At 41.2% G+C, this 21646-nt stretch overlaps 1 protein-coding gene across 1 annotated transcript in view; it reads right to left on the bottom strand.

Annotated features, from left to right (window-relative positions):
- The window catches only part of col4a1 (collagen, type IV, alpha 1), a 51503-nt gene that overhangs the window by 13921 nt on the left and 15936 nt on the right, over positions 1-21646 (bottom strand). The window contains exons 2-32 of the mRNA XM_085433720.1: positions 15599-15652; positions 12170-12259; positions 11703-11747; positions 11509-11553; positions 11355-11417; positions 11199-11252; positions 10751-10777; positions 10553-10627; positions 10374-10436; positions 10136-10171; positions 9994-10032; positions 8952-9041; positions 8782-8817; positions 8618-8677; positions 8468-8503; positions 8331-8375; positions 8209-8241; positions 6188-6239; positions 6035-6070; positions 5772-5918; positions 5554-5637; positions 5336-5419; positions 3440-3510; positions 3109-3300; positions 1982-2150; positions 1812-1904; positions 1532-1636; positions 1308-1405; positions 1018-1168; positions 794-907; positions 387-554 (exon numbers count right to left, since the gene is read on the bottom strand). Coding sequence (XP_085289846.1) covers positions 387-554; positions 794-907; positions 1018-1168; positions 1308-1405; positions 1532-1636; positions 1812-1904; positions 1982-2150; positions 3109-3300; positions 3440-3510; positions 5336-5419; positions 5554-5637; positions 5772-5918; positions 6035-6070; positions 6188-6239; positions 8209-8241; positions 8331-8375; positions 8468-8503; positions 8618-8677; positions 8782-8817; positions 8952-9041; positions 9994-10032; positions 10136-10171; positions 10374-10436; positions 10553-10627; positions 10751-10777; positions 11199-11252; positions 11355-11417; positions 11509-11553; positions 11703-11747; positions 12170-12259; positions 15599-15652 — 2455 coding nt within the window. The remainder of the gene's footprint in view (positions 1-386; positions 555-793; positions 908-1017; positions 1169-1307; positions 1406-1531; positions 1637-1811; positions 1905-1981; positions 2151-3108; positions 3301-3439; positions 3511-5335; positions 5420-5553; positions 5638-5771; positions 5919-6034; positions 6071-6187; positions 6240-8208; positions 8242-8330; positions 8376-8467; positions 8504-8617; positions 8678-8781; positions 8818-8951; positions 9042-9993; positions 10033-10135; positions 10172-10373; positions 10437-10552; positions 10628-10750; positions 10778-11198; positions 11253-11354; positions 11418-11508; positions 11554-11702; positions 11748-12169; positions 12260-15598; positions 15653-21646) is intronic.

Here is a 21646-nt window from a genome sequence, read left to right as displayed (position 1 = left end):
TAATTCCAAGCTCTGTGGTTATTTTCTTTAGTTAGTGGGGAAACTGGCAGTAAAGCTCAACATTTCTGTGGATATATTTCATACTAAAAACATTGTTATCCTTATATCCTTACTTTGAAGATTTTTAATTTGAAACATGCACAGAAGGTGTTAAAAGTTACTGACAACAGCTTGACACGTAAGCAGTTACACCTTGAAACAACCTCAGTGTATCTAGTTCATTGTGGGAGCAGTAAAGATGGTAAACTGTAAATTATGTTCATTAAAAAATATATTTTTTACTTTTTCACAAACTGACCCTTTAAATAAAAAGTATAATGAGCAAAAAAAAAATACTGTCATACAAATCCCGCCACACAAATGTCCAAAAGGATTGTTTGTCTTACCTTGGTTTCCAATGAGTCCATCCCTGCCTGGTAAACCTGCAGGCCCTGGCAGTCCTTTAGTACCTGGTACTCCTGGAAACCCAAGGTTCCCTTTCTCTCCCTGAGGCCCTGGCATGTCTAGACCAGGAGGACCTGGGTAGCCCTTCTCCCCCTTTACACCTTCCCCACCTGGACAGGACACACACATAAACACATTTGATTTCTACAGCACTAATCACATTAATTTGCTTTGCTTCTGTTCTGAGTTTCAGCTTTCTATTATGGTGTCAAAGTAGCATGCACAGGACTTGAAACTGCATATACAGCCATGATTGTTTTATTATCTTGCCCTATGGATTTCTTTGTGAGATGGTACAGATTATCTTGCAAGAAAAATAATATTTTTTTTCTGCTGAGTTGTAGCTCACCATGAGGACCAGGCTCTCCAGGAGGTCCCTGTAGTCCAGGAGGTCCAGGCAATCCTTTTCCTGGAGGACCGGATTTGCCAACCAGTCCTGGAAGTCCAGGAGGTCCCACATCACCTATTTTTAAAAAGAAAAAAATAATGGTCTTGGTACCGAAGATGGAACTTTTCAGCATCAATTAATTGCAAAAATAGCTTCAGAGCAAATTTGTAATAATCCTGCCATACCTTTGAGACCCTGAGGTCCAGGTGGGCCTGCATGTCCTTCTCGTCCAGGAACACCAGGGTATCCAATGCTGCCCTTCTCTCCCTGGAAGCCAGGAATTCCTTGGTGGCCTTGTGAACCTTTGGGACCTGGAAGTCCCCGTCCAGGTTCACCCTGTAAGTTATCCAAATAAGCACTGACACTGATTCACCTGGGAGTTAAATCTCTAAAGTTAGTCGCTCTATATCCAGTGATACTTTGCTTTTGCTTTCTACAAGTATAATTCGATTTATAAATAGTGACAAATCCAAACCTTTGGTCCACGTGGACCAGGAGATCCTGTTGTGCCATCCTTTCCTGATCTTCCTGGTTCTCCTGGTAATCCGGGGGCTCCTGGAATTCCACTGCTTCCTACAAACATGAAAAAAAATGTTTCTCTAAGTTCTGTATCGCTTACCTCATGTACAAACCCTGTATACATTTTGCTCCATGATACTTAGAAAGGAGGGTTGTAGTCAATATTATGAAATAACTCACCTTTAGGGCCAGTTGGGCCTGGAAATCCAATCCCAGGAGGTCCTTGTTCACCCTTTTCTCCTGGAAAACCGGGCAACCCTTCGTCTCCTGGAAGGCCTTTGTCACCTGCAGCCAACAACAAATTGTATAGTAAACGAAACAAACTATTTTTACATATACATGAATTTTTTGGATCATATTTTGCCCTTCCATGGTATTAATTAACACAAAATTAAAAACAAATACAGAAAACATGTTTTTAATTGGAGTTAAATGAAATCATGTTTACTATGTTGCTCACCTATAGGTCCCTCTCTGCCTGGTTCTCCTCGTGGTCCGGGTACGCCCTGAGGACCAGGAGTGCTCACACCTTTCCCTGGCTCACCTTTCGTACCTGGTGGACACAAGGTATGTTATCAATCAGTGTGCAAGTGCAGTATCACAAACCTGGGTTTCAGAGTTCATGCTTACCAGGTCGTCCAGGTTGTCCAGGAACTCCTGGATTCCCCTGACTGCCCTTATCTCCAGTCTGTCCTGGTCGGCCAAAGCCTGGCAGACCAGGCGGACCCCTCTCTCCTAGAGGGCCAATAGGACCGGGATCACCATCTGGTCCACGTTCACCCTTGATGCCCTCTCTGGCCTGAGGAGAAGATTGGTGAAAATTTATGTCACTTTTCTTTTAGAAAAGCCAACCACAAGTTAAAACGAATAAACACTTCACTGAGAATGCAGCAATCACAGAGTGACCTGCTCTCACATTTTGAATTTGACAGCAGCGAAGAATCTCAAAAAATTAGGAAGGGGGTGAAAAAGGCAGGAAAAGCAAGTGGTACAAAAAAGATGTACCATGATTTTGCAACTAATCAATTTGAATGACAACCAGTCAGCAACATGACCGGGTATAAAAAGGACACGTTAGAGAGAGAGAGTCATGGACATTGTGTCCTCTGGCGTGTTATCTGATCGAGACTTTATCTTGATCGGTTTTGAGTTGCATTGGTGCCTATAAAATTGGGAAACTAAACATCTGGAAAGGGCACCATCAGTGCTAAAAGGTTGTAGAGCAACACAAGCCCTTGCATATTTCAGCAAGAAAATGCTAAACCACATCTATTACAGCATCATGGCTTCTTAGTAGAAGAGTCCAGGTGCTGAACTCATCTCCCTGCAGACCAGACCTTTCATCAGTTTAAAACATCTGGAGTACAATGTCACGAAAAGTACAACAAAAATGACCCAGAACTCTTGAGCAGCTGCAATCCCATATGACACAATAATGGAACAAAAGTCCCAAAAGTGCATCAGCTGGTCTCCTCACAGATGATGCGACACAGAGGTAAATGTGAACCTGCCCCACCATCTTTGAGACGTGTTGCTTCCATCAAACTAAAACTAAAAATGAGGTCAAATTTTTCTTAAAATTGTATCCCCTTTATGAGTTTTGCATTGCATTCTATTTTTCCTTATATTTTAAATAGCATCTTAGCTTTTTCAGAATTAGGTTTCTATTCCAAGCCCTGTCGTCACATAGTTATAGTGAATAACGCCAGAGACGATAGTAAAAGGTTGCACAGCAATTTTACACTGATGTCACTTACAGGTTCTCCTTTCAGGCCAGGAAATCCTGTGGGACCATCTCTTCCTGGTATTCCATCCAGCCCGGGCCGTCCAGGTAATCCATTACGACCAGGCAGACCCTTGTCCCCCTTCAGACCAGGAGCAACAAAAATGTCCCCTGGTTCACCAACAGCACCAGGAGCCCCTCTTAATCCAGGATTTCCTTGAGCACCCTGCAGACAGGTAAAAAAAGAAAAAAGGGAAAAAAAGTACACTGCTGTTCATGATCTATTTTTTTCTCAGTGAAACTGTGAAAGAAAAATCAGCCTAAGCTGATTCTGTCATTGGTGTCTCAAATAATATTCTGCTCACAGGTTGTCCAGGTTGTCCAGGTTGTCCAGGAATACCCTTTTGTCCTTTACCGCCTACTACACCAGGAGGTCCTGAAGTGAAAATGGACATTGTGCATCTTTAATTTATTAAATACTCATTTGAATGGGTAAAACACAGAAAAAAGGAATAGTGAAACCAATGACTGCCACAACTGTGAAAAGTTGAGGAAAAAAACAAAATAAATGAGAAAACAAAATAAATGTTCAAAAATATAGTTAGGGCCAGATGTTTCTTGACAATACTGCAGCTGCATAAAGCTTTACTGCAGCTGATTTCAGTTACTGGTTGCTTTGTACTGTTTGCAGCATTTAGCATTTTATCACTAACATTAGCATTTGTATCTAAGCAGAGGATATAGCCTTCAGAAGGCATCCAGCTACTTCTATCAGCAGTCACATCATCAGTAAACGTTAGTGACCCGGTTCAGCTGGCAGTCCTAACGTTGCCTCCACTGTGCTTCATGAGCCATTTGTCTCTTTCTCCGTACTGTCGTTGTAAACACTCTTTGTTTACATTTATGAAAGCGTTTTCTTAATTACAGGCTTTGACAGTGATACTCTTGCTTTCGTCAGAGTGCTCATGTCTTGGTCAGATCTAATGTGATCATCAGAGTGGGCAAACATTTCAGCTCATAGTACATATATTTCATTTTAATATTTCAACCTCAACATTGGTGATTCCCATTTATTTGACCTGCATGAAACAATACTGTAACAACACCTCTAACAAAGCATCTAAGGAAAATGAGCATGCGTGTTGGTGCTGTTGAATTTGCTTTTCCCAACTCTTTATTCATTCTTCTTCACGTTTCTCCTTAACCTCAAGTCCAAGGAAAAGGAAAAGACAAAAGAGATATTTTTTTAGACTATTTCCCTGCAGCTTTTGTCTTTCCTGTGCTTATTAGTTTCACCTGAATTTCTTGAGTCTTTGTTTGTTGTTGTTTTTTTATCTGCTTTTTGTTTTTTTGTTTTGTTTTTTTACTTACTTTACTGTTTCTCTGTGCCCCCTCTGTTCTTTGTAAGTCTGTGTTTCTTGGTCTGTGTCTTTGCATGTTTCGAGTTTCTTGTGTTTTCTGTCACTCTGTATTGTGAATTATGTTCTCATGGTTGGTCTTTTGTTACTCCCTCGAGTCTAGTTTCTTGTGTTCCAAGCTTAGTATTTCCCTCTGTGTATTTTGGTTCTTAGAGTCCTCTGCTTTATGGGTTACTGTATGTCTGTTTCTTAGCTGCTGTCTCCACCATGTCAAGTTCGCGTCTCCGTGTTATACTTCCTGTTTTACTTTGAAGGTCTGTGTCTTATGTGAATGTGTTCTGCTTTGCTTCCTTGTCTCGTCAGTTCTGATTTCTCCCAGCTGTGCCCTCCTTCTGTGTCTCATTCCCCTCGTTACTTCCCAGTGTATTTAAACCCTGTGTTTCTCTGAGTCAGTGTCGTGTCGTGTCGTCCCTCATGCTGTGTGGATCGCCTTGTGTCTCCCTGTGAGTTTGGGTTGTGATTTTTCCAGTTTAGTTTGCTTTTGTATGCTTTTTCCCTGCCAGCAAATAAAACTGAGTTCTTTGTGTTTAAACCTCGTGCCTGAGTACCTGCATTTTGAGTCCAACTCCTGCCTGCCACACAGCGCTTCCTGACACTTCTTCTGATTTAGTTCAGCTATGTCTTGTTTTCCTCACCTAGCTCCAATTCTTGATTACCCTTCTGTGTGTATATAACATGTCTGTCTTGCCCTTACTCTTTATTTCTGTTTTTTCTTTGTAGTGTTTTACTCCTGCTGCTTCTGGCTTTTTACATTTCCAAACGAGTCTGCAGAGTTTGCAGACTGGACATGACCATTTTTTTAAAAATATACTTCAAATTTGAATGTGACCACATTTAACTCACCTGTGTCTCCTTTAGGACCTGGAGGACCACGTAATCCAGGTGTGACAGTGCCTTCACACTGAACACACGTATCCCCTTTGTCACCTGAAACAGTTTGCAGAAACAGCAATTTAAAAAATTATGTTTTACATAAAGCGTTTTTCAGCAGTCCCTTGGAAACAGACACATTTATATTTAATCTAAATAGATATGTCACCAGTAGCAGCTGCTGTCCTTACCTTTCTGTCCCACTTCCCCTTGTAACCCTGGAGGTCCAGGTAGGCCACGATTCCCCTTCTGAATGTTACATTCACCAGGGTTGACTTGTAAACACACAGACAAAGGCACACACACGCACATTAGATTGTTTAACAAAAACTGGCAGATACAGATTGTATTGACGTTTCCCTTATTCTCATATACTAAAATGATTGCATCATTCAAAGATCAGACATACTTGGTGGTCCGGGTGGTCCAGGAGGACCAGGGTTCCCCGGTTGTCCTGGAGGTCCGACAAGAGGCTCTCCTTCCACACCTCTGTCTCCCTTTTCACCCACCTCTCCTTTGTCTCCCTTCTCTCCACGAGGCCCTTCAATGTGTCTGCCTGAAATACAGAACAGGAAAGTCATCAGGTGTCTTATTAAGATTAGCGTGTTTATAACTAAGATGTGAAGGCTTCATGTTTTGCTGTTTAAAAAAAGATTATGAGTTTATTTATACCTGTTAGACCCGGCTCTCCCCGAGGACCAGGAAAACCTATAGATTAAGAAGAAAGCATGAGGAAAGGGAAAACACCGGAGTGATCACAGATTCACAATGGAGTTCATGAGTGTGCTTTAGTGGATTTGATAACATATTATATCATGCTTTTACCTTTCTCTCCTTTTGAACCTGGGGAACCAGGAGCGCCACGAGGGCCAACACCCTGCATAATTAATAAAATTGCATAATGTCAGGATTTATTTAACTTTCATGTCACTTAAATCTATGTAGGTGAACCCACATCTATGCTAATCCTTTTTATGCTTCAAAGACAAACTAACAGTTGTAGCCAGTCATGATCAACGTGGGAAGTTAATAGGCCTTGTCAAGTTAAGACACTGGAGAAGCATCAACACTGCTTATTAAAGGTTTTCAGTGACGGTTTGTATATGTTTGACCCTCAATATGTACTTCTGACTCTGTGTGGATTAGAGAAAAATCAAAATTGATTCAAACTTATCCACACAGATCTTATCTTCTAAAATCTTTAAAGGTATACGCTGTACAATCATTCCACATAAATCCAAATAATAGTTTGTGGAAGTCATCATAAGACAAAAATCACCATGCACATCTAACCACACCTGCGAAAGATCCGTCATCGCCTCTCTAAATTGTACCTCCTTATACGGTGATCAAAGTACTATTACAAAAGCTCTTCTTCACTCTTAAAATCACAAATTTTCCAATGCAAACAGCTAGATCTTGGTCAATGCTATGAATCTACCTCCAGAGGCTACACAAGGATGGCAGATTATTTCTAGAAGAGCCGAGCTCTGCTGCCAAACAGACAAGATATTACACATAAAATTAACACTAGTTGATGTGAGACATAACATGACCATAACAGTGTTGTTCTGAGGGGTACGAGCTATAAGGTACAACTGCAATTTATCATATTCACTGCCTTCACTCACTTGAACTTGAGTGACATCACATTTTTAATCCATAGACTTTAATGTGATATCAGTCCACCTTTTGCAGCTTCTGGGAAGACTTTCCAAAAAGGTTTAAGAGTGTTTATGGGAGTTTTTGACTATTCTTCCAAAAGTGCATTTGTGAGCTCAGACAGTGATGTTGAACAAGAAGGCCTGGCTCACTGTCTCTGCTCTAATTCATTCCAAAGGTGTTCTTTTGGGTTGAGGTCAGGACTCTGTGCAGGCCAGTCAAGTTCTCACACACCAGATTCACTCATCTATGTCTAAATGGGCCTTGCTTTGTGCACTGGTGCACAGTCATGTTGGAACAAGAACAAGCCATCCCCAAACTGTTCCCACAAAGCTGGGAGTGTGAAATTATCCAAAATGTCTTGGTGTGCTGAAGCATTAAGAATTCCTTTCACTGGAACTAAGAGGCCAAGCCCCACTCCTGAAAAACAACCCCACACCATAATCCCCCCTCCAGCAAACTTTACACCTGGCACACTGCAGTCCGTGGGATTGCTATCTGTAGGAGTGTGATTCATTACTCCAGAGAACTTGTTACGTTGAGTTGCTGTCATTCCCAGGTGTTTCCTCTTTGTTATAATACCAATAACAGTTGACTGTTTAATACGTATTAGTGAGGAAAATGTCATGACTGGATTTGTTGCATAGATGGCGTCCTATCACGGTGTCATGCTGGAATTCACTGAGCTCCTGAGCGCGACCGATTCTCTGGCACATTTTTGTAGAAGCAGTCTGGATGCCTAGGTGCTTGATTTTATATGCCTGTGGCCATGGAAGTGAGTGGAATACCTGTTTTCAATGATTTGGATGGGCCAGTGAAAACTTTTGCAACAGACTATATGTAGCCTTAAAAGCAGCTTGAAGCGTGGGTTTTCCAGTGGCCCTTAAAACCGGTGAATTGGACATTCTTCGATAGCACTTTTCTACACAACATGTCTCATTTCTCACCTAAGCACATTTTTCTGCATCTAAGTACTTTCTATCTACCATTCACACTCTGATGTGTCCTGCCCAAGGATACATTAACATGGAGACTGGAGCAGCCAGGGATCAAACTACCAACCTTCCGATTTGTAGATGACCTGCTCTACTTCCTCAACCACAACCACCCAAAACAAGAAAGGACTGTTCCATTTCAATAATCTTACTTAAAGAGTAAAAATGGGAAAGAGAAGAATCACATACCTCACCAGGTGGTCCCCTTTCTCCTTTTTCGCCCTAAAATGAACCAAAACAGTCATAATCCCTTCATTCATAATTCCAGACTAAAGCACTGACTATAATATCCAATTAGCTGGAATACTTACCTGTAAACCAGGGTATCCTGGGCCTCCAGGAAAGCCTCTTTCTCCCTGTATGAGAATATCTTGTACTTTAGGAATTATATGTTATGTAATAAAAGATAACAGCATTTAGAGTGCTTATTGCTGTAAATTATTGTTACCTGTAGCCCATTGTCTCCATCCTTGCCAGGTTTACCCTTAATTACAGAAACAAATATTTTATTGTTTCTTTTTTTAGGACAAAAAAGTTTAGGTATCACACAATTACACCATCCAACAGTAACGACACACACAGACAAATTTCCACTTACTGGTGGTCCATCTGGGCCGATATCGCCTTTGACTCCGTGCTGATATGGGATGCAGAAGCCCTGAAAGGGAGTCAAGTGTGTCAAAAGCAATGTAATAGATATCAAATAGCTTGCATATATAATAGCAAGTTTTACACTTTAGTCTTTGAAGTAAAAATACTAACCTTGTCGCCTTTCTCTCCTGCTTCTCCTTTGAACCCCTTCAAGAATTAAAACAGAGCAATATTCAGAATAGACAAAACAGAATCTATGTCATCTTTGTTTTTTCATTTCAAGCAATGATTTGTTTAATCACAGACAAGAACAGAGCGATATCTGTGGCGTGGCTGAGTACCTGTGGCCCACGAACAACCGTTTGTGATCCTTTCTGTTCGAATGATGTTGGTCCAGGAGGGCCAGGTGGGCCTTGAAGTCCTTTGTCCCCCTGCAGGGGAGATAAAAATAAGGGCCACAGTCAAATAGTTAAGAATATAAATGTCAAACATCAAAACAAATTAAAACTTGTAATTTCAGTTAGTAATTGACTATGGAGGAGCTGCTCAGCCACTGAAAAGCCATGAAGCCCCGGGCACAAAGGTTTTTGGGTTTTTTTTTTTGCTAATGTGTCTGTTCAGTTCAGGTATATTCATATAGTGCCATCTCACAACAGCTGTCACCTCAAGCACTCAGGGAGCTGCAGCATTTTGGATTAACTGCTGGACTTCTAGAGATCTTTTAGGACAACCTGCTAATAATGAATTATAATAGTCCAGCCTTGAAGTAATAAATGCATGAACTAGTTGTTCAGCATCACTGTCAGACAGGATGCTTCTCATTTTAAAGATACTGTGCAGATGTGGTACTGGAGGTTTTTGAAGCATTTGCAGTGCAGTTATTGGACACTTAATGTGACTCACTGTGTAGTGTAGTCTACCAAGTCTAAGAGTACCTATGAAGCCGAAATTCAAGTTTTTCTTGCTAACATTGGGTGTATTTTATGCTCTCGTCTAAATGCGCCATTTCTGACTCCATATGTAGTATACAGTTATAACACAGAAAGAAACATCTGTAACAGGATGTGACTGGGGCAACAAGAACCCTACAAAAATAAGGTTAATAAAAAGACATGCTAAATGGTACAGCAATAACTTCAGCGTGTTACATAGCACGCTGCTATGTAACAGTTTATCATTAACAACAGTTGTAATGAGATATTTGTTATATCTTGTATATTTGCTAATGCTGACCCGAGTTTGCCTCTTAATTTAGTGCAGCAAGCACGAGAAAATTGCATGAAAAAGCCAAACAGAATGCTTTCTGCTGAAGGTCAAATTCCTCTATGCTATTTTGACATTTAACACTTTTTGCTTCTTATTTATTTGAAACATAAATCTTACCTTTTCTCCTTTCTCACCCTCAAAGGCCAGCTTATCTCCCTATAAGGAGATCAAACAGTTACACTCTCATGCAGTTTCTCAAGTCAGAAACCTTGATTGTACAGTTTATCAGTCTTGACAGTGTACTGATCAGTAATCTCACCATCGGTCCAGGAGGGCCGGGAGGGCCAGGATCACCCTGTAAAACAGTTATTAAGTTAGTCAAAGAAAAATTGTAATAACACATTCAGTAATTGCATTTAATTGAAAATCTAGAAGGACTGTTTTCTTAAAGGTGCTTTTTGTATAATTAGGAACACAGATGTGCTTCTAATATTTCTTAGAAAGTTAAGTCTTTGAATGGCTTTTTTAAGATGGGCATCACTGCACAGGTTGCTTACTCTGGGTCCTTCATAGCCAGGAGGTCCTGTAGGCCCAATAGGTCCGGGGTTGCCAGTTTGTCCCTGGGAATGAATATTGTGGGAAGAACATTCATTGTATTACTTCAGGCTGTTACTACTTTTATTCAGCGTATATGAACACATGACTGTATGTTCACAAACACATGTGCACTACGCACAGGTCGGCCAGGTGTGCCGGGATATCCTTTCTCTCCTTTCATGGGAACAATTCCCATCAAACCACCAGGGTCACCCTGCAGGAGACAAAAGAATTTTATATAGTTGAAAGAATATGTCTTATTGAAAAACTGGATAAACTTTTTGTGTTTGACACATTTACTCATAAGCAAAAACATGAAAAATAAATTTTAGCTCACCTTCATTCCAGGAAGTCCCGGTATTCCCTGAGAAAAGAATGAAAAAGAAATAAATCATCTAGTAATTGTATTTTCTCACAGGGATACTATTTGCATTGAGAAACATTACTTTGTTGATTTTTTGTCATTTTTATTTTTATTTAATTTTTTGCTGCCTTGTAGATTATTTGTAACTCGAAACTAATGCTTAGATTGTTTCTATCGTATTCCAGTTAAAGTCACGGGGGCAGGATTCTGAGCCCAAACGGCCACTTCTTCCAGCTCATCCAAGTCATTCCCAAGCCAGTCAAGATATATAACATCTCCTGGGTCTGCCCTGGAATACTTCAACTCATGAATATCCAAGAACCACCTCAACTGGCTTTATTTTTCAATCAAAATAAATCTGGTTTTTCCTAGAAAAATGTCTAGTTTTCACTATCTATGGAGGCCGATCGTCAGTGCTTACAGGTATCCCTTGAGGACCAGGAAAACCTGAAGTTCCATCTCTTCCTCTTTCTCCCTGAAACAGAAACACAGCAAAGCCAGAAAGCACAAGTAGGGTGAAAATAATGTGACAAATACACAAGTGTGTGAAAAGTATTTAAGTATATAAATGGCATACTTTTGTCCCATTGCATCCTGGGATACCTGGCGCACCGGGTGGACCATCGTGTCCATTGATGCCCTATGAATGGAGGGGTAGAAACAGACAGTTTAAGAGAGTTTGTTTGGCAGCATTCAGAGTGTGAAACAGGAAGCAGATCTAAGCAACTTACTGGAAGTCCTGGGTTGCCTGGGAAACCTGGCAGACCAGTAGGTCCCTGCAAAGTCACAAACATGAGATAGGTTTACCCTCTAGTGACAAGACAACAACTGCAACACGTTCTAAATGTTGGGATGACAACTTTAGAGTGTGCAACTTATACTTGACACCGTATACTTTATACAGTTTTAACGGTTAGTTACTCACTCTGACTCCTTTCAATCCAGGAGCCCCGAACTCACCAACATCTCCCTAAGAGACAAAAAAAATCCCAAAAAACATCACAGTTAAATTAATTATATAAAAATCTGACTTAAAACCCTTTATGGAATACAAATCTAGTGTTTTTTCTTTCAACTAGGTGATTTATTAGTTAAGCCAAGCCACATTAGGGTTACTTAAGGCTAATAAAGGCATTTACATCAGGTACTAAGCAATCAGCTTATATTATGACAGATAACAATAATTGGTTGGCATATTTAGGATTTTAAGCTTTTCTTTCCCTACATGATTCTGGACTTCATATATTAAGATTTTAACAACACATTTTAAAGATCTTAACTTTTCTCATGCAAAATATAAACATTTTCACATTTCATTTAAAACAGCAGCTTAAAACTGGTCATACAAACCAGATGAAGCCTTGAAGTATCTCAGTAAATGTTTGTACTAACCTTGGGGCCCATTGGCCCTGGAGGCCCTTCAGGTCCCTGAGTCCCTGGGAATCCCATATTACCTTGAGAACCAGGATACCCAAGCTCACCCTGTCATGCACACAGTTATAGTAAAAGTTTAACACAAGTGCAAAAAAATAAACCTACACATTAACTTTGAATTATTTTCATGCTCAAACTGTTTCAACAATAGATTCCAAAACATTTTGAAAATTGCATGATTTATCATCATCATCATCATCATCATCATCGTTTATTTGTATAGTACTTTAAGAACACACCAGGCAGACCAAAGTGCTGAACAACACAGATCAAAACAACAACCAAATTAAAAATACCATAAAATCATTACATACAATAAAATAAATAAGAAGGTGCCAGTTTCCTACAGAGTTAAAAGCCAGGGAATAAAAATAGGTTTTCAATCTGGACTTAAAGACCTGCACTGATGACGCTTGTCTAATTTGGAGGGGAAGGTTATTCCAGAGCATCGGAGCCGCAATTGAAAAGGCACGGTCTCCTCTGCATTTCAGCCGCGACTTAGGGACCGACAGCAGTAGCTGCTCAGCTGAACGGAGCGAGCGAGGAGGAACATGTGGCTTCAGCAAATCAGATAAATAGACAGGAGCCAGACCATTTAAAGATTTAAAAACCAATAAAAGGACTTTAAAACGAACCCTAAATTCAATGGGAAGCCAATTATTTGATTTACCAAATAATAAATACTATAGTCAGTTCAAAGTTAAGTAAAACACACATAAATAAACTCCCTTAAATCCTCACTGAAGATGAAATCAACTAACATAGTTAGTGAGAGGGAGCCAGAGGAAGTACTGGGTTCAAATTCAGCCTGAGGCCTTTCTGTGTGAAGTTTGTATGTTCTCTGGGTACCCTGGCTTCCTCTCACAGTCCAAAGACATGCAGTGGGATAGAATAATGAGCGATTCTAACCTGACTGTAAGTATGAATATGAGCATGAAAGGCTGTCTGTCTCTACGAGGGAGTTATTACATTGTCGTTACATTACGGACAGAAAGTTAAGAGTAGTTGGATACACAGTATTCAGTGTATGGATACACGGTTGTAGTAAAACTATTTTTACGTGTATGATATTTTGAAAAGAAACACAGCCAAAGTAATCAAATTCAAGCGCTTGTGTATATTTAAACCAGTTATTTCAAATGGGAGAGCTTATTTAATGTTATTTAAATAGTAAGAAAGTATATTTTTATTAATATATTTTGCTTTTATATTTAGTAGTTTTATAAGCAGGTTTCAACATGTTCTCTTTGGCAGTGCTTAAATGGACACAGAAATATTACACTATCTGCCACTAGATGGCAGCATTGTTTCATCAGGAAGCGAGAGCCTTCACAGTGGAGAGAGGAGTGAGCAGTGTAGAACAAATAAAAAGGGCACAACCCTCAAACTGTTGTTTTAGCTTTGATTTTCATTCTCTGACCACAGTGAGGAGAAACGCTGCATGCTAAACAATAAGGGTTACCACAGCAACTCCTGTCCCTCATCAGGAAATGATATCAGTGGAAATAAGGCACGCATGAGACTTTGGGAAGACTGTTTGAGGCCTTTCAGCAACTTTCAAACCACAGAGGTGCTTTGAGTCAACAGTGATTGGCCAGACTCCACAGAACACAACAATCAGTACATCTGCTGCCGTCGAGCCAGCTGAATGTTTGGCTACTGTTGATGTTAGCGTGAGCCTTAAAAGGCCAGACTGTTGCGCTAAGAGGATTGATAACATTGCAGTCCTCTGATAAAACCGAGCCAACAGTTTACATGTACGCTCACGCACCACAAGCTGCACTAAAAAGAAAACAAAGTCTAGGCTGCCTGTAGATATTATTTTATTTGTTTTTAAATGCTTTAAGGTGCTGAACTGGATCACATAGTTCAATTGAATAAGAGTCCAAAAGATATTTTTATCCTCTTTTCCTTTCTTCTGGAGAAAGAGGGTGTGTGTCGGGATTAACGTTAGCATGCAAGTAAGGTATCTATTTATAGATCACAGACACAAATAATGTTAAATTTGGATATTTGGATTTGGCTCCAAGTGAAATACCTGCTAGTAGGCTGACTTTGTTGATTACTTTGGTCATTCACATTGGCAACAGTGCTCTGTGTAGAGTTTGCATGTGCTCCCTGTGCCTGTATGCGGTTTTTTTTTCCAGAGGCTTCATCCCACAATCCAAAAACGTGCATGTTACGTTGCTCGCTGATTGATTGGTGGTCTAAACATTAGTTTAAATGGTTTTGTGTCTCTACGTAATAGCCCTGTGATGGCCAGCCAGTTTGTCCAGGGTGTATTCTGCCTTTCACCCTCCATCAGCAGGGATAAGCACCAGCGCCCCTGCAACCCTGATTTGATTAAGCTGATTCTTGAGTCAATGGAGGGGAATTTTAAGGTCAGTTTGCTATTTATATTTGAGACTTTCCTTACTAGTTAATTAAGGTGAGAGAAAATTAAGTCTAAGAAAATCTTTATTGAGAGGAAAAACTACACTCACTGGCCACTTTATCAGTTACACCTTGCTTGTACTGGGTTAGACCATTATATGCCTTTAGAGGTGCTTTAATTCTTCATGGCATACATTTAACAAGGTGCAGGAAACATTCCTCAGAGATTTTGGTCCATATTGACATGACAACATTACACAGTTGCTGCAGATGTGATTGTGAATCTCGCATTGCACCGCATCCCAAAGGTGCAATATCAGATTTAGACCTGGTTACTGTGGAGGCAATTTGAGCGTCATGAACTCATTTTCATGTTCAAGAAACCAGTTGAAGATGGATGAACATGGTCAAGAGCTCGGTTTGAACTTCAGCGGCTCATCTTGACCATGTCTGCGTGCCCAAATGGACTGAGTTACTGCTGTTATTTCCATTAATGAGCAGGTGAACATGCGTACCTAACAAAGTGGCTGGTCAGTGCATGTAATTACTAAAAAAATAACCCTGCCCAACACAGCTAATACAACTTTTTCATGTTTCCGGTCCATGATTAACACTAATACCAGAGCACTGACAGCTTTAAGGCTCACAGCCAGTTTATGGTTGGTGTCCCCACCACTTGTGTTTCTGCAACTCAAGGCTCTCATCCGTCTGATGGGAATAAGACCTTCAGGCCAGCTGTGTGTCTGGACATGCTCTAATTCAAACTGCTCTTGTTTCCCATCCTGGTCTTTGCTCCGTGACTGAACCTACTGCACTCCAGCTCCAGTTTGTCCCTCTGAGCTGACCCCATTGAAATGTAAAAGAGGCTTTTGTTTCTATTTGCTGTCAAATTACTGCATCTGTAAATGGAAACTGACATCCAAATGAATCACATCAAGTGAAAAGGAAAAGTGGGCAACGGTATCTAAATGTTTATAGACAGAGATAAATGAAAAATCCAATAACAAATCTTACCTTTGCTCCTTTCACACCGCTGCAGTCACATTTTCCACATGATGCACCACAGCCCTGAGGATGAGGAGAAACATAAAAACAAACGACCCGTAACTTAGAGGAAAAATCACTTAGAAATGCATGTTTGTGAAACTGGGTTTAGGTGGATCTTTTCTGGCCACTGGGGGTGGGAAACAAGAAATCTGGCCATTTTAAGATGTCTCAGCTGTGCTCTCCTTTTATTTAAAATATATAAACAGTCACATGTATTCACAAGCTAGTTCCTAGCTCCGCTGTTTGGTTTGTGCCGTAGATTTGATTATGCTGAAATCAACTGCCAGCTGTGTCTCCTAACAGTAAAGGCCTCAAAACCCACAATTTAGCTGAAAGATGCCAAAAGGACTCACAGAATTAAAGACTTGTGCAGATTTGACCATAAATTATCTGCAGTTTTTAAAAAAAAAATGCGACTTCACTTTTAACTAGTGAAAGAAGTTGGTTGTAGCAGGTTTAAATGTACTGATGATACTCCTGACATTGAAGGAAGGTCGGGTTTCTTTTAAGCCACATCAAGGATTCAACGAGTAGCTTTGTAGAACTATTTGCTGGCAGTGGGACATCAATGCAGCTGGCTTCGGCCCTCCATCCCCCATGCTTCCTCTTCTCGGGGGTCTCCAGAGGCCAGAGCCTGGGAACTGGCCTGCACTGCCTTGGCTCTGTCTTTCACTTCTCCTCTCTTCCTTCTTTTCCCATCTTCCAGCTGTTGCTAGACTCACGTGTAAGGCGCTCAGCCAAAAGCCTGTCAGGGCTTTGGACCAGCTCTGGAGACTTGGGCAGACACTCCACAGCTACTCTGCTTCCATGCATTTCTGTCTGTCTCTCGCAGTCACAACAAATAAATAGCTCTATTGCCATTTACAGTACAACTTTGTCAGCCCAACATTAAATACCTGAGTCATGTCTAATCCTCTATTTACTGATATCAAATTCAGCCATTTGTCTGAATCATTTCACTTTAAATCAATAAGTGGCTCAAAGAATGACAGGGAACAACAGCGACTGTTTTCAGCACTATAAGCCCACACCCTTCCACAGTGCACTTGTTCTCCTCTGCCTGCAGCGCATTACATGTGTGGCCTGCAGTTTCCCACTACTTTGCTGTAAAACAACTCCCCCTAAGCCCGTCTCACTTCACCACCTCTGTTTGCTGAAAAGTTTTCTGCAACACCGCAGGAGAACGTAACGAACACCTGCTTTAGATCAGATTAGTGTCATAAGACAAACATGGGAAAAGAATATTGACTCTTAGGGAGATGAACATGTGGGTTTTATTATGGCAAATGTGCTGGCTCGCACGAATAAGAGCTTCTAGTGTTTATATTAATATGATTTAATTTTTTATTTTTGGGGATTTCAACAAGGAAGTTGAGGCATGCTAATGGAGTGGCCGGATACACTTGCAAATTGTCAGCACTGCTGATCACAGCTGTTTGTGGGTATGTGTTGCCTCATTCACCTGCTTCTCTCAGTCTGTCTCAGAATTGCTCTTTGTCTGCTGTTTTTAAGACACAACTACTTTTGGAGTCATCACCAGGAAACCCAAGCTTCAAACCACAACACACAAACCAGTGACCAACACTGCCCTATGATATCCACCGCTGCATCTCCAAACACAGCACTGGGATATGCGGGTAGATAAAAGTGGTGAGTCTTTGCTTTCTCGGGCTTGTTTTCCTTCTACGCCCATTATGCATCATCATTAACCCAAACATCAGATGGGAATGATGGGAGAAAGACCCAACTGAAATCAGGAAAAAAAGAGTGCCTTTTAATGACCTAAACAGAGATAGCACACATGTCTGATTTGTCTGGGCCTTAGAGGGAAGAGGGATCCTTCAAGGACCTTATCATAAATCCTCAGCTATACATCATAATGAGGGTTCTGGTTATCGAGCTGGACCACAAGGTAGAAATCAAAACACAGAACTTGCGCAAAAAATATGAGATGAAATAAACATACAAACTGCAGTGGAATAGTAACAATAATACTTAAAGAACTTTATTCTCTTATATATTTTTATTTACTTAATTCTCTTAATTGTAAATGGCCTGTATTTGTATAGCGCTTTACAGTCCCTAAGGACCCCAAAGCGCTTTACACACTCAGTCATCCACCCATTCACGCACACATTCACACACTGGTGATGGCAGGCTACATTGTAGCCACAGCCACCCTGGGGCGCACTGACAGAGGCAAGGCTGCCGGACACTGGCGCCACCGGGCCCTCTGACCACCACCAGTAGGCAACGGGTGAAGTGTCTTGCCCAAGGACACTACGACCGAGACTGTCGGAGCCGGGGCTCGAACCGACAACCTTCCGATTACAAGATGAACTGACAACTCTTGAGCCACGATCGCCCCATTTTAATTGTATTCTTTTTTAAAGATGAAGCATCACTAACCAAAGGGGGACATCACAGTCACATCACAATATACATTCATCTTTCATATTCAGACATTATAGTGGTACCCAATCTCTGGTGGGGGTCATGGTATCTCCCCCCTGAACTGACATCCTGGCTACCTGTTGCCGTAGCATTTGTGTTGTACTTCATCCATCTCCAGCAGTTGCTTCTTCTGAGCTACTAATTGTTTTGCTGTCAATCTGGATGTTGGGTATCGAACATTCCAACAGTCCCACATCCTCTTCATGTAATCCTTTCCACTGGGGTTAGTTGCATAGTAGCATTCCAGCAGCAGCCTCTCATCCCTCACCCACTTATGCCTTCTTGTTGCAGTAGCCCGCTTCTCATCAGCGTGTCCTGGTTCCTCAACACCTTGGACCTTGTTAATCTGGGGAACATCTGAGCCGGTACGGCTTCAATTATCGCTCTCTCAGTCATACAGTGGGGCAAAAAAGTATTTAGTCAGCCACCGATTGTGCAAGTTCCCCCACCTAAAATGATGACACAGGTCAGTAATTTGCACCAGAGGTACACTTCAACTGTGAGAGACAGAATGTGAAAAAAAAATCCATGAATCCACATGGTAGGATTTGTAAAGAATTTATTCGTAAATCAGGGTGGAAAATAAGTATTTGGTCAATAACAAAAATACAACTCAATACTTTGTAACATAACCTTTGTTGGCAATAACAGAGGTCAAACGTTTACTATAGGTCTTTACCAGGTTTGCACACACAGTAGCTGGTATTTTGGCCCATTCCTCCATGCAGATCTTCTCGAGAGCAGTGATGTTTTGGGGCTGTCGCCGAGCAACACGGACTTTCAACTCCCGCCACAGATTTTCTATGGGGTTGAGGTCTGGAGACTGGCTAGGCCACTCCAGGACTTTCAAATGCTTCTTACGGAGCCACTCCTTTGTTGCCCGGGCGGTGTGTTTTGGATCATTGTCATGTTGGAAGACCCAGCCTCGTTTCATCTTCAAAGTTCTCACTGATGGAAGGAGGTTTTGGCTCAAAATCTCACGATACATGGCCCCATTCATTCTGTCCTTAACACGGATCAGTCGTCCTGTCCCCTTGGCAGAAAAACAGCCCCATAGCATGATGTTTCCACCCCCATGCTTCACAGTAGGTATGGTGTTCTTGGGATGCAACTCAGTATTCTTCTTCCTCCAAACACGACGAGTTGAGTTTATACCAAAAAGTTCTACTTTGGTTTCATCTGACCACATGACATTCTCCCAATCCTCTGCTGTATCATCCATGTGCTCTCTGGCAAACTTCAGACGGGCCTGGACATGCACTGGCTTCAGCAGCGGAACACGTCTGGCACTGCGGGATTTGATTCCCTGCCGTTGTAGTGTGTTACTGATGGTGACCTTTGTTACTTTGGTCCCAGCTCTCTGCAGGTCATTCACCAGGTCCCCCCGTGTGGTTCTGGGATCTTTGCTCACCGTTCTCATGATCATTTTGACCCCACGGGATGAGATCTTGCGTGGAGCCCCAGATCGAGGGAGATTATCAGTGGTCTTGTATGTCTTCCATTTTCTGATGATTGCTCCCACAGTTGATTTTTTTCACACCAAGCTGCTTGCCTATTGTAGATTCACTCTTCCCAGTCTGGTGCAGGTCTACAATACTTTTCCTGGTGTCCTTCGAAAGCTCTTTGGTCTTGGCCATGGCGGAGTTTGGAGTCTGACTGTTTGAGGCTGTGGACAGGTGTCTTTTATACAGATGATGAGTTCAAACAGGTGCCATTCATACAGGTAACGAGTGGGGGACAGAAAAGCTTCTTACAGAAGACGTTACAGGTCTGTGAGAGCCAGAGATTTTCCTTGTTTGAGGTGACCAAATACTTATTTTCCACCCTAATTTACGAATAAATTCTTTACAAATCCTACCATGTGGATTCATGGATTTTTTTTTTCACATTCTGTCTCTCACAGTTGAAGTGTACCTCTGGTGCAAATTACTGACCTCTGTCATCATTTTAAGTGGGGGAACTTACACAATCGGTGGCTGACTAAATACTTTTTTGCCCCACTGTATATATTTGTCGATATTTGTAATTTTGAGTGACCAAAAACTCACCAAATAAACACTGAAGATTGTGTTACTCTGCAGAGAGAGCACGATCTTTTGCAGAAGGTGAGTGAGGTGTTAATGTTCACTGTCAAAATGCAGCGTTGGACAAGAAACGTCTGAGATTCTTTGCAGCAGACAGCCTCACGTGTCTCTGGACTCGTGTTTATGTCGTTGCTAAGCCTGGATGCCAGGTGTGAATGTGTCCAGACTGTGAAAAATCAATATGATGTACCCTGGCAGATTGTGTATGTTTACTGGGCAAAGCACAAACTGGAGCCTTCTCATAACTCCATCAATATGACAAATTGTTTGTAATTGTTTACTGAAGTTGGAGCAAGCAAAGAAACACAGATTTTTAACATCTTTAAGAAGGATGGAGTGGATCCAAGTAAAAGATTTCTTCCGTGGTACACTTAGTCACGTTCACAAGCCTAGGTATCCACGGTGTTACGTGTCATAGGTTCGAGGGAACACATTGTGCCAACCCTCTTCCCAGAAGGCCTAACTTTTTGACAGCACTTGCTCGATATGTCTGACATCATTACATACGCAAGCGAGAGACACTGAGACAAACCTGTGAGAGAGGAAGTGATGAGTAATGTTTGCTTTAGAGATTAAAAGCCTCTGTGAGGATGTCGCTCCGGAGATCCTGACAATAACACAAACTCTCTCAATGTAAACCAGAGAGCAGCCAAAAAAAGAACAGCAAATGTAGCAAAGCACAAATTGTTAAAAGATAGACTCCAAGCATCAGACTTTTACATTTCTTACCACCACCAGGTTCTTTTTCACCAGGGGCTTTCAGTATTTGCCTCTGTCTCCATTATCAGAATTTTTTTTTACATGTTGGCATAAAAGATTTGAACATCAGACCCGTAAGCTATCATTTGACACACTCCATTTCTTAGGTTCTCTTAGGCTTCTGATTTTATCTCACAAATGTCCTCAGGAGACAGCTTAAAGAGATTTTTTTTTTACATGTGCTGATTGCGTGATACAATCTGAAATTGCACATTCAAACAGCAAACTTTGATCTCTGGCTGTTATTTTATTTTGCTGCTAGTGTTTTGTGTAGATTTGTGCTGCACTGATGTTGAAATCTTTACTGAATCGCTCAGTAAAATAATCTGCCATCAGAGAAAAGAATTTCATAACTTTTCCACAACCAATCAGTGCAGCACGCTGTCTTAACCATGCTGCATTGAAATGCATTCCTGAACGCACATTTTTCATAAAACACTCCCATACAGACTCCATACAAACGTCTTCACTCAGCATTAAACAAAGGATAAACAACGAGGGAAAGAAGCTATAGTTTTAAGGTTTGGTTTGCACAGTTAGAGTCGTCCGGCTTTCCTCTGTGGCTTTGCGATTCAGAACCTCAGCTCCTCTTTCCAAAGTGGGCATATCCACATCCAGCTTCCAAACACAACAAGTGCACCTCATGTGTATAAGTTTTAACCAATGTTTGCACAAATCTTGTGAGCTGAACTTTTTTAGTGTTTTTGAAGGGAGCAGT

The sequence above is a fragment of the Copadichromis virginalis genome, linkage group LG16 (genome assembly GCF_057382275.1).
Source record: "Copadichromis virginalis isolate Kocher_CV1m ecotype Utaka linkage group LG16, C_Virginalis_male_GT1.1, whole genome shotgun sequence".
Taxonomy (NCBI): domain Eukaryota; kingdom Metazoa; phylum Chordata; class Actinopteri; order Cichliformes; family Cichlidae; genus Copadichromis; species Copadichromis virginalis.
This window is presented reverse-complemented; position numbering and strand designations above follow the sequence as displayed.